The 13,440-nt window shown below is 39.9% G+C and overlaps 1 protein-coding gene across 3 annotated transcripts; it reads left to right on the top strand.

Moving 5' to 3' along the window:
* Positions 1-7,691: 7,691 nt before the first annotated feature.
* Positions 7,692-13,274, top strand: LOC133889302 (ATP sulfurylase 2-like). Of its 3 annotated transcripts, none has more exons than XM_062329820.1 (6): positions 7,692-8,395; positions 10,677-11,082; positions 11,161-11,421; positions 12,156-12,242; positions 12,336-12,505; positions 12,604-13,274. In XM_062329820.1, exons 1-5 carry the CDS (start codon positions 7,863-7,865, stop codon positions 12,459-12,461), a joined length of 1,413 nt encoding a protein of 470 aa, XP_062185804.1. In that variant the 5' UTR covers positions 7,692-7,862; the 3' UTR covers positions 12,462-12,505; positions 12,604-13,274. The 3 variants fall into 3 exon arrangements, 2 of the variants coding, with proteins under 2 accessions (XP_062185804.1, XP_062185803.1); XR_009903899.1 differs by having other exon boundaries at positions 7,693-8,395; positions 12,336-12,559; positions 12,651-13,273; XM_062329819.1 differs by lacking the exon at positions 12,604-13,274 and having other exon boundaries at positions 7,693-8,395; positions 12,336-12,602.
* Positions 13,275-13,440: the final 166 nt, after the last annotated feature.

The following is a 13,440-nucleotide window of genomic DNA, read 5'->3' as shown; positions in this document are numbered from 1 at the left end:
GATACTCCCCCTAGATCGATCTATTTTTCTACTATCAATATATTTGTGGTGTTCCTTTCTCTCAAACTTTATCTCCAAGCTTGAGTCTCCTCCTTAAAAAAACTCTCATCGTACTTGCTGGGGCAAGACGATATCTTGCTCCAACAATCATCCTCTTCATAACTCTCTTCATTTTTGATCACCATCATCTTCGCTTGAGCTTGACTCTTGCTCTTGTCTTCTCATCCTTGCCTTCATGTGTTGGTATTGAGCTTGCTTACTTGTGAGAGCAAGATTCTTGGTGTCAGATGAGGTAGAACCTTCAACCCCCATATTCATGGTCATCTCATGGACGGTGATCTTGTTTAGAACTTGGCTAGGAGTTATCTTGCTCATGTCATGGTTGTCATAGATGATAGGGACAATTAGCTTGTACTTTGAAAGAAGAGCTTGAAGTATTCTTCTCAACACTTGAGCATGTTCAATTTGCGTCAAATCTAGCCTATTGATCTTATTGATAAGAATATTCAAACGTGAGTATATGTCATTAGCACTTTCATGAGATAGTTGTTTGATGTCATTGAGCTTAGTAACAAGCACATGATATTTCTTATTGCGCACATTCTTTGTGTCTTCATGTATTTTAATGAGACTATTACAAATATCATGTGTATTGATGAGAGAATAAACACGATTAAATGCACAAATATTTAAAGATGATAAAAAGATACTCTTTACTAATACCTCTCCTTGTTGGTGACATGTGGTATCATCCCTTATTCGGTGACTCTCCAAACATCCAAACATTTAGCTTGCAAATAACAAATCATTAGAATTTTCCATCGGAGAAAATTAGTGCCATCGAAATGTGGAGCACTATGTGTATTCATCCTAATTTTGGATGTCACAACTCTAGGATGTAAAGCCTATCAAGAGCATGAAGCTTTGATACCAATTGTGAGAAACAATGACGTGCTAATAGGGGGGGGGTGAATTAAGACACTTAGAAACTAATGGCTCCAAAAACTTCATAAGATAAATCTATCTCAATTTCTATCTAAATGTGCTCTAGATTTATCTAGTGTATCTACTCTACCGCTCAAGAGGATTGCAACCTACTCTAGTAAGGTAAATTGTAAGTATGTAAATACGGAAACGTAAATAGCGTAGAAAGACAAACTCGGCACAAGGGATTTTTATCCCGTGATATCGGTGGCACACAATCTACCCCTAGTCCATGTTAGAGCTCCACAAAGGATATGCCTCGATCACCAAGTCTCTTCCGGTCACGGCACTTGAGATACTAAGTCACCAAGACAAAGCCTCAAGCACGATGAGCCACCAGGCTACCAAGGCGAGGTCTCATCACTAACATCTCTTCCGGTCACTTATACGCCATCTTCATTTCAGAGCTTTAGTCATAAAGACAAGGGCCTCCACGTCTCTGCACAATCTTCTTGCCGCTGCTCCACACCAAGTCAGAGGGTCAACAAGTTACCGACGAGTCACAAAGACTCCAAAGCGCCGGCGTACCTCTCGGTACACGGTTGGATCACTCCTTGATCCACTCTCTAGGTTGTAGCATCTAGCAATACTTTTCTCTAGGCCTAAAAGCACTAATCACTCTCTAATAGTATGCTTAATTGACTTAGATGAACACTTTAAACACTTTGGTGGCTTGGATGTCTTCTCAAGTGTATATAAGCTTCCTCTAGACTCCAGCACCTTCAAATGGATAAGTAGAGGGATATATATAGCCTCAACCCCATGGACTAGCCGTTATCCCAACGGGTCAACTTTATTGTGAATATCGAATGGTCCGGTGACAACAATAGTACCAGCACAGAACCATCTGGTGTGTACATTTGATAAAACAAGCCGTTGGAACTCCACTTACACTTCTTCTGATCACCAGATTGTCTAGTGTATACTCCATCTCCATCACCGGACTATCCGATGTGTATACCTTAGCCTAACCGAGCCATCTTCTTCACTGTTCAATTGTCCAGTGCTTTGATCTTCTAATCCCCAGATCTTTCGGTGTGTAGAACTTCGTCTTCTCTGGATTTTTTACACACTCCGTTAAATGCTTCGGTGAATCCTCTGGTGTATATTTTTATCACCGGACTATCTGATGAGTTGATCTTCGATCTTCCTTGGTTGTAAAACCTCTTTGCAACAAAATGCTCAGGTGTGTTTTTTCTTTGAACACCGAACTATTCGGTGAGATCTTCATTTCCTTCGTCTGAGGAAGATACTTCGGTGTACACTGCTTCTAAGTACTAGACCTTTCAGTGAGTATAATCTCATCATCACCGGATTATCCGGTGAGAACAAATTCTCTAGAACATGTCCAATTCAGTTCAAACTTTATCTCGATTTTGGTGGCTTCTTCATGTATTGCATACATGAGACCTACTAACATATATTCTTGACAAATATATTAGTCACATTAATTATATTGTCATTAATCACTAAAATTATAATCATAATCTAATAGGATCATTTTCGCTACAATTATACACAAAAGTTGGTATCATGACATAAACATGCTAGTAGACTGCATATAACTTAAATCATACTGCTTAAACTGAAGCAAAGCAGAATTGAGGCGCCGGCTAACAATGAAGTCACCAATTGATGTCCCCGTTAATTTGGTCCTTAAACCCTGAAACTCAGCTCATTGGTGTCATTGTCAAAAGTGAGCATTGGTTAGAATAATTCTTGCCACATGTGCCGGCACATTACCAGTTGGGCAAAGTAAAAGAATTTTTACATGAATAATAAGATCTGCTCAGCATGAGCTCAACATGGGGTTTGTTTGGCAGCCTTGCGGTTCATAAATTTAGATTCTGCTGCATCTATCTTCATATGACGGATCTTAATTGGCAGTAGCACACTTAACTAGCTCGGCAACTTGATTAAACTTTTGGAAACAAAAGCACCCAATGACTTTACAAAGCCTAAGCCTTCAATTTCGTTCGGAAGCAGCTAACATCACTCATTTTGGTCATCCAAAATCCCTAAATCTCTCCAATCCAGCACTAAAATAAGAGGTTTTAGGATGGGAAAAAACACGTACATTCAACGGCTTCTGCCGGCAGTGTCCATAGCTGCCATCCGTTGCAACAGTTTGTCCACACCCCGTGGTGCCACCCGTTACGCGGGTCTCGCATAGTAAGTCCACTCGTGGCCACAAAGCAACGCGATCCGGGCGAGAAAGGGTGGCGACAAGTGTCAGGGAGGTAGATCCAAACAGTGGCAACTCGGATCCGGTGGCGGTAGCGTGGATTCGGGTGGCGGCGATGCGAGAGGAGGCGGAGGTGAGGATTTTTGGCTCGGCGATTGGAGTTTGTGGAGGATGGCATTGGTTTACTCTGGACTCACTGAAAAAAAAACACGTACTTTTAACAGCTTCTACCAGCGGAGTCTGTAGCTGCCACCCGCCGCAGCAGTTTGTCCACGCTTAGTGGTGCCGCCCGTGACGCCGATCTCGCGCAGTAAGGCCACTTGTGGCCATAGAGCAACACAATCCGGGCGAGAAAGGGCAGCGACAAGCGTTGGGGGAGACAGATCTGAGCGGTGGCGGCTCGGATCTGGTGGTGACAGTGTGGATTCGGGCGGTGGCGACACGAGAGGAGGCTGAGGTGAGGATTCTTGGCTCGGTGGCGGGAGTCTACGGAGGAAGGCGCTGGTTTACTTTGGAACTCACGCGAGGTGGGAGGTGGCGCCGGGGCCGGGACCGGGACCCACCTGTCATAGACTTGCTATAGGAGCTACAGTAGTTCGGTGCCCGAGGAGCTCGCCGATTCCTGGCTCTTTAGGATATAAGTTATATATATTAGACATTTCTGCACACAGACTGCGTCAAATAATACATGAAGCATATGATGGGCAACATGAAACTGGGAGGAACTCAAAGTCCATGCAAAGGCTCCGCAGTGCTGTCATGTCCCTTGCGTGTAGATGCCTTGATGAAGCTTCTGATGAATGCCACTGCACTAGGCGGATGGCTTTCACTTGAATCTCCATATCTACAAAATGTTGTTAGAAGCTTGCTTCAATGTTGACGATGGCACTGTAGTAGATAAGATTGATGAAGTGATGGAGCTGTTAAAGAAGACTTGGGTTATTCTTGGAGTCAATCAAATGCTCCACAATCTTTGCTTTACCTGGGCATTGTTCAACCATTTTGTCATGTTAGACCAAGCAGATAATGAGTTACTTTCAACTACAGAGAATCTGAGTTAAAGTTGCAAAATATGCTAAAATAACAAAAGACCTAGATTATTGTGATGTATTGCGATCTAATTTAAGCTCGATAATGGATTGGATTGAGGAAAGATTGCTTACTTACCATGAAACTTTCGATAATATGTAATTTGTGCTGGTTTTCTGTTACATATTACACCGACACTATATCAGCAACGCCGTGTCCTTTTCAATTCAAACACTAGAGTAAAAGCAGCTTATAATCAACAGGGGTTATATAGTACACCATATTTCTAGTAGGACATGTAAGCAAAAATATAGCGAGCTCAAGCTATTAAAAAAGAGTGAATTACACAAAACACTAAGTTTTAGAGTCATGTTGTCGCATTGCGCTAGGTTTTAGCTCTTGTTGCACATTACGCAAAACAAAGCCCTATCAATGTCCTAATCCTCCCACCAGACCCTAAGAAAAGGTAATGTGAGCTTTTCCCTACCCATCCCAGTCCGAAGTGGAGGGAAAAGCTCACATTACCTTTTCTAAACATTAGATTTCGAAAGAATTACAATTTCATTTACATAATGCTGGGAATATATTTGTTGCATGGTGTTACTTTGCTCTGCCGCTCTTACGTCATTGGTATGCATGGTAAGTTCCTCCAATAACGAGTGGGATTTCCCAGGATCTAAGAGAAAGAGAGAAAATGCCCAGGTAATTGATGTTTCACTGGTGTATCGTTGAAAATTGTCGATCGTAAATGTCATTTCCAACAATGACAGAATTTTCCTGACCGAGAAAAGAGTCCGAGGAAGAGGAAAAACTCGTTGCAGCAGAAAGCCTACTGATTCGCCGGTTGTGCTACCTTTCGTCCCGGCCCATTGTGGTTGTGCCAGCCTTCGGCCCGGTCTATGGTGGAGTCGTGCCAACTAGGGCAGTCCAGTGCCGTTTTTGCGATTTATTTATTTTTATATTTCAATATCTACAAAAGTACATGTTAATTTCAAAATATTACAATTTAGGCTATTGTCTCTCCGTTAGAAGAATGTCAATAAGGTGTCACCTTTCCAATAGATGATACCTTTTATAAAAATAAAGATATCGTCCTTCCAACGGGCGACAGCTTAAAAAAAATTAAAAAACACTGCATTTCATTATTTTTAAAATTCAAAATACTATCAAAATAGTCATAAAAATTTATGAAAAAATATGTTGTAGAGATGCTATAATCTATCTAAAAAATCAACTCAAACCAATACTTTTACAAAGAGAAATAAAAAAAAGACAAACTTTATTGTACACAGTTCAGACTGTGTACAATGAAATTTGTCTTTTTTTCTCATTGTACAAATTATATTTTTGTTGGATTGTTTTGTGAGAGTTAGGTCATAGTATCCTCTACAACATATATATTTTTTATGATTATTTCGATAGTGTTTTGAATTTTGAGAGCAATAGAACACAGTGTTTTTATTTTTTTTTATTTTTTTTAAAGTGTTGTCTGTTGGATGAGCGATAATTTAGATGTGTAATATTTTGAAATGGATATGCACTTTTGCAAATATTAAAAAATAAAAACAAATAAAAAAGGCCAAAACAAAGAGAGTACCACCTCTCATCACCTCATGTGACCATGACAAAGAAATGCAATTAAGAACCTCCTGAAAGCAGAAAAGGCCACGCAAAAGGAAGCGGGTAAAGCAAACACCGCATGAGATCATGACAGCGAAATGCGATGAGGAACTTCCTGAGAGCAGAAAAGACCACACAAAAGGCAGCATACCAATTTGTTTTCTGATACAGTAGTTGATTGGTGCCCAAATTAAAATTAAGCGTCACCTCCCTGCTGATTCGCTTTTGACCATGCGATCAGAATTGCCTTTTTTTTGGCTGCGTCAAGCCAGCATCGTGACAAGACATCGACTGCCACGGAATCTTTACTACTCCACCAGAGTGTGTACAAAACCCATAAAAAAAAAATCACAAGTGACTGCAATTTTACGCCGATTTGCAGGACGTGTAGTGGAGCCTCTCGGTTTTGGGCTTTTGGCTGAGCAAGTATGATTGCATTGGCCAAGAGGAATGGTGAATTGCTACAAATGTTCTTCCATCGAGCTTTTAAACCTACATAGATTTACTAGATAGAGCTTTATTAGGCTACTCCAGTCTAGTGTTTTAAACATTAAAATAGCTCTCTAGGTAGGATAAAATATAATGTGGCAAGTGATTAAAAAAAGATAGAAAAAACTAGTGTCTTCCATAAAAAACAAGTTAGATATAAAATTTAACATAAAGAAATAGCTAAGAAATGCATTGAAGCTGGGCACATAATCCGAGAGATAAGACATATGCAAAACAATGTATCACGGTGAATGCAGTTTGTACAAGTAATATCTATATTTATGGATCGGTCCCACTAATAAATACTGGGCATTGAAAAGTTTATATTTACGCTAGTGTCAAAATGATGTGAAAGATTAAGACATTGTTTATAGAAAAAAATACAAAAATCACCCGAAAGTCACTTGGATTTTGACTTCCCAAAAATCGTTTTGTTAAAAAAAAACCCCTAAAGGTTTGATCTTGTTGCAAAAACACCCCAAAAAATTTAAATATTTAAAAAAAATCACAAAAAGTTCTAAAAACAACTAGAGACAATTCCAAGACTTTTTTGTGAAATTTGTTTTCAAAAATAATATCCTTTGCATCATATTTCATGGAGAGGAAGTTTGAAAAAAAAAGAAAAACGTGCAACTCATTTATTAATTCGAGTTAAATACATAGTTAATTATTTACTAATCCAAAAATTATGAAACAAATTTTTTTAGTCTTCTTACATGATCCTCTATCTTCTAAAAATACATGATATGTTGAAATAGTTATTGTAACATGCATGATTTAGTAAATGTGTTGTAGATAGATTAATTCATAATTAATCCATAACACCCCAAAATTAGTGAAACCACTTTTATTAGTTTACTTAAACAATTATTTGTGTAGGAAAAATAATGATAGACATGACAAAGTTAAAATAACATTAGTTAATAAATGAGATGCACATTTTCTTTTTTTTTCCAAACTTCCTTTCCATGAAATATGATGCAAAGGATATTATTTTTAAAACAAATTTTACAGAAGGTATTAGAATTGTCTCTATTTTTTTTTAAAAAAAAATTATGATTTTTTTTTATTTTTTTAATTTTTAGGAGGATTTTTACAACAAAGTCAAACTTTTGGGTTTTTTTTAACAAAATAACTTCTAGGAGAAGTTAAAATTCAAGTGATTTTTTGGAGGTTTTGCATTTTTTTTTTATATTGTGAGCGGCCTTACAGTGAGATCAAAACACGTGCATTGCATTTAATGTTTACAACGACATCTTTTTTGCGATAATCTGCTCAACCACACATACTGTATTAACGTAGAGTAAGACCAAAAACATGTAAAATAAAACTTTAACTACAAAAGAAAGGAGGCAGTAGATACATGAAATGGGCCATTTTTTAATCTCAGGTCATTTTTAAAACTTTCTCTACATGCATTTTCAAATATTTGTTCAAAGAGTAAAACCATATACAAATACTAGTAGTCCCATTAAGGGAAAACATTTGACCAATCAGCTCGTGCTCGTGCTCGTGCCACCCGCCGACACCGCCTCGTGGCAACCGCACCGCAGCCATGGCCACCACCAACCTCCTCACGCCTCCCCACCTCCACCACCCCTCCCCCGCCGCTCGCCTCCGTGTCTCTGCTTCGCTCGCGCACCCGCTCCTCGTCTCCCGCCTCCGCCTTGCCACCGCCTCCCGCTCCCGCCCTTCCCCACGCCGCCGCGCAATGTCCGCCACGGTCCGCAGCTCCCTCATCGACCCGGACGGCGGCGCGCTTGTCGACCTCGTCGCCCCTCCCGACCGCCGCGCGGCGCTGCGCGCGGAGGCGGAGGCGCTCCCGCGGGTGCGGCTGTCCCCCATCGACCTCCAGTGGGCGCACGTGCTCGCTGAGGGATGGGCGAGCCCGCTCCGCGGGTTCATGAGGGAGGCAGAGTACCTGCAGAGCCTACACTTCAACTGCATCCGGCTCCCCGACGGGGGCCTCGTCAACATGTCGCTCCCCATCGTGCTCGCCATCGGGGACGCCGAGAAGGAGCAGATCGGGGACGGGCCAGACGTCGCGTTAGAAGGGCCGGACGGCGACGTCATCGCCGTCTTGCGCAGGTCCGTGCTGCTCCTCCGTTTCTTGTGGTGCCCATTTTATCTATCTATCTATCTATCTATCTACTATTTGTTCGTCTCTTTTATTTTATTTTTTGTTTTTCTGTGTTCCTGATGATAAAGATGCTGCCATTTTGGTGGTTATTTAGTTCCATCAAACACAAAGGTCACAGCTTTTGTGTACGATTAACTGCGACGTTTGGCTACAATTTTGGTGGTGAAAAGTTTTGTTCTCGGAAGAAAATTTACAATCCGATGAAAATTTCGTGGAGATTCGTGGAACAACTTTCATGTATGATTAACTGCGATGCATGCTTGTTACAATTTTGGTGGTGAAAAGCTTTCATTTTTTGAAGAAAAATCGCAGTCTGATGAAAATATAATGCCATTTGTGAAATCATGTTTTGATACATATTGGTGATTTGGCCTATGGGCGTATTGGACTAATGTAGCAAGCATTGTCGGTGAAATAATTTCTATCCAACCCAACCAACTTATCACATTTTAAATGTGAGAAAATTCTGTGCAAGCATCTTAAACTTTGGTGTCTGTTCTTTCTAGTCCACGTTTTGACAGGTTTGGGGACCATAGCAGCACTAGCAAGCTCAATGGATGAGAATTTTTTGGCAAAAAGTTATTGTCGTCAATATTTTGTGGGTTTGGGGACCGTAGCACTGCACCACTAGCAAGCTCAATGGATGAGAATTTTTTGGGCAAAAAGTTGTTGTCATCCTTGACGGCGCCGTGTGTTTCCCATCTTGTCGCTCTCATAGTTAATGCATAAGGATGGGATCCCGATCCTCTGCAGTAGAGAAGGCAATGCATTTACTGTAGCAACTGGAACTAAAATGTGGTTACTGTATCATCTGATCAGATCCGTTGGTTTCTAATCTGACGGTTGAGAATGGATCTAATGCAGTTTACTGTAGCCCTCTGCAGTTGCTAGTTGCAACTGCAGAGGATCCCGATCGATAAGGATGCCCTTGTGATGCGTACTTTACCATGTGGCTAATGAGCAACTTGATTTTAATATCTCTGTGAATGGTTATCAGGTTATGTGACCATTGATCAAATGGTACTGTTCTCGATATAACTTAACTTGGCACGTTGGAACAAATATATTAACAAATAATAAAAAATAACTTGATTTAAAACTGTTGACCTTCGTGCTCAGTAATTATTAGTTAATTATGAGTGCAATGATGCTTTGCTATGTTGATGTGACCTCATCTAACATCTGATGATCTCTTCATGGCATTTTCTTGCCCTTTTTTCCGGAGCATGGAGCACCCTGTCACCACCATCTTGTCACTCCTATCCATCAGTATTTGAACTATATCTATTTAAAATGATCTAAGCATATTTGGGTCCCAATTAGTCCATTCTTTTCTCATAGTTGTGAAGTATAATTATAATTTTATGTGTTTACAACCTACTTTTTAAAATTTTTTCCATATAAGCTAATTATTGCTTTTCCTTCAGGCTAAATTTTGAGCAAAGATCAATCTTCCCTTCCCTTATTTATCTGTTCAGAAATTATGATCACAGAATGAGACAGACATTAAGGGATGTGGCGTGCTGATGAGGAATATTCTGAAGTGATAACTCAAAGATGCATCTAATGTTGAATATGTTTCAAATTTTGCTTTTCTTCTTGAAAACACATAATCACAACTTCCTTGGTTTGACAATTAAATGAGACATATAATGTATTTGGTTTTATTAAAGCATGAAGGTATATACCAGCGCAGATATTGTCTAAAAAAATGCATTTGTGTGCTGATACTTCACCGCACATGGGTAAAATTGGTTAAGCTCATTAGAGCAGAGGTACCAGGGGGCTAGAGCCCATCGAAAGCCGGGTGTAGAATTTCCCCGATACAAATTGTTAGTGTCATATTCTGGGTTGCTCTTGCTCAGTTTTAGGATGATTCACGTCTGGAAGAAAACTCATTTCTCTTTGTTGTGCATATAAAAGTAGCTTTTTCTTTGGAAAGCTTGTACACCATGAAGTGAAAATCACAGCTAGTTATTCACGGTGTCATCGTCGGCTTTTACAAAGCAGTTCGATGTTACCTCTTCTTATTTTTGTTTTGCGACCTTTTCTTTACTATGTCACTAATACTACTGTAGCCATGCGTTACATTATATATCATGTTAATGCAACGTAGCTGAAAGTTGAGAAAATTCTCATGGCTAGCGTAGCGTGCTCTTTGTGGTATTACTTCTATGGCCAGTTCCTTTTAAAACATTCGATTATGATGTGTACATTTCTGTTTCTCAGAGTTGAAATATACCCTCACAATAAAGAAGAAAGAATTGCAAGAACGTGGGGCACAACTGCACCTGGTTTACCCTATGTCGACGAGGCAATCGCATCAGCTGGGAACTGGCTGATTGGTGGTGATCTGGAGGTGCTGGAACCCATCAAATATAATGATGGTCTTGATCGCTACAGACTTTCACCTCGGCAACTTCGGAATGAGTTCGACAAGAGAGGGGCTGATGCTGTGTTCGCCTTCCAATTGAGAAATCCTGTACACAACGGGCATGCACTGTTGATGAATGACACTAGAAGGCGTCTCTTGGAGATGGGTTACAAGAATCCCATTCTACTTCTGCACCCTTTAGGTGGTTTTACGAAAGCTGATGATGTACCACTGCCTGTTAGAATGGAACAACACAGCAAGGTATTTGTTTTTCGTCTTAGCTGTTTACTTGTTCAGTTGTTTGTATCAGGCAAATTCCTAAAGTTGATCATGTGACAGGTCTTAGAAGATGGAGTCCTTGATCCCGAGACTACTATAGTGTCTATATTTCCCTCTCCAATGCATTATGCTGGTCCAACAGAAGTGCAGTGGCATGCAAAGGCGCGAATTAATGCTGGTGCCAATTTCTACATAGTAGGCCGTGATCCTGCTGGGATGGGCCATCCAACAGAGAAGAGGGATCTGTACAACCCGGACCATGGGAAGAAGGTCCTAAGCATGGCTCCAGGTTTAGAGAAACTGAACATATTGCCCTTTAAGGTATTTGATTCATAGAAATCTCCTTGCTTTAACGTTGTCCTATTCGTTGAAAGGTCAGAGGCCCCTAAAGAACCAAGAGATGGACTGAGCATTTCACTGAAATCAAACTCACACTCATGTCTATTTTTGTTCCATTAACCTCCACGGTTGTGAGTCATTATTTAATTCCACTTTTCGATAGCACCAACTGTTTTCTTTTCTCAAATTCTTGATCATTTCCATTAAGCATCTTGAGTGCAAATACTAGAATATTCATTATGAATAGTGTATGAATTTGATGGTATTCATAGAATGTTAACTTGTTCGAAATTGTTTCTCTATTTATGTTTCCCAGAATCTGTGTTGTTTGAAGGGCAGTTCTGCCATGCTACCATTATTGGAGCAGAGAAAGAAATGACAACCATATCATATAATTATAAATACAAGATATTACATACTTATTTTTTATGGTAGAAAGTTACTTCCATTTAGCAGTGATTTAGTTGATCTGTGCTCTCAATTCCAAGCAATCTGTGTATTTCTTTTAAAGGTTGTGAAGTTATCATTTTCAGGAATTTGTATAGTTTCATACATTTAGTTTTGAAAAACTTGAATAAAGAAACCAGCTGTTGATTTAGTGTTCCATTTTATTCAAAACTTGTTCAGCTGTTCATCTTCTCTTAACTTGAGTGCACTCCTGATTTCTTATTACATGCCACTTCCTGTTATATTTATATTTTAATCATATTTTGAAGGTAGCAGCGTACGATACAGTGGCAAAGAAGATGGCCTTCTTTGATCCTTCTCGTAGTCAAGATTTTCTGTTCATCTCAGGAACCAAGGTAGGCTCATTAGTTTTAAGCACATTTTTTATGCAACGTTTTGTAGTAGATATAGATTGGTCCTGCTAAAAATTAAGCTTACAAATCAACCAGATGCGTACTTTCGCCAAAAATGGAGAGAATCCTCCTGACGGTTTCATGTGCCCGGGTGGGTGGAAAGTCCTTGTCGACTACTACAATAGCTTGCAAGCTGAAGAAGCAACTCTGGCTCCTGTATGAGACAAGCTATTGTTTGACTATGAAATTTTTCAAAGACGAGAAAGGTAGATTCTTGCCTAATAAAAAGAAAAAAAGAGAAGAAAAGAAAGACAATAAAGGTTTGTAACTTTATTCATATATTATCAATCAATTCTTTTGTCAGGGATGTGTGCAATCGTTTGCCAATTTGGTTCTCCATGGTTTTGGCAGCTGTCCATGAACAACTTATCACAACAATGGACTCGAAAAGACTGCAGATAAGCAGGTAATGGTGGAAGCTATCGAACGTTTTTGCAGCCAGACAAATTCAGCTTATGCAGTGATGCGATGCGTACTAGATTTTCTGGTAAGCTGTCCCAGTTACAGGAGTTACAGGAACTAAACCTGAGGTTTCTCAGTGAGGTTAACTGCGGTAGGATTTCCTCGTCCCTTTGTTCCTTCGAATCCTCGATTCTAAGGATCAGTCGTGACGAACAAAGCCTCTCTTGACAGAAGTCGTGCCACAAGTGATATGTCATTAATGGTGAGTGCACCAATGGCTCGCACTTTGTCATTGTCTTGAAAGGTTATAAGCTTGGGGCACCTCTTGATGACAAGATGAAAACGTTGCAGGTCATAAGTTCGTTTATGCCTATAATGGGAATAAAATGGGCACAAATTGTCAATGGTGATCTCCCTAAGCCGAATTGCATTCTTCATCACCTATGAAGGAATTGTTGTCAAAAATGGAATTTTAGATAACCTCAATCGAGTTAGGGATGTAGAAACTTTAAAGACATTCTTCAAGATAGTGGATGTGGTGGTTTATTCATAGATATCTAGATGTTCAAAGTGATGCCGGAAGCAGCAATCGGGAATAACCATCCTCTTTTGTCGAGCCACAGACAAAAGGCATGATGCTTAATAACATACAGTTAGAAACACCGACAGTGTCAAGCACGATTCTCATGAACCTTTCAGACTGAGTGAACTCATTTATTTCATCTAAGTGTGTCATCCT

Source organism: Phragmites australis, chromosome 13, assembly GCF_958298935.1.
Source record: "Phragmites australis chromosome 13, lpPhrAust1.1, whole genome shotgun sequence".
Taxonomy (NCBI): Eukaryota; Viridiplantae; Streptophyta; class Magnoliopsida; order Poales; family Poaceae; genus Phragmites; species Phragmites australis.
This window is presented reverse-complemented; position numbering and strand designations above follow the sequence as displayed.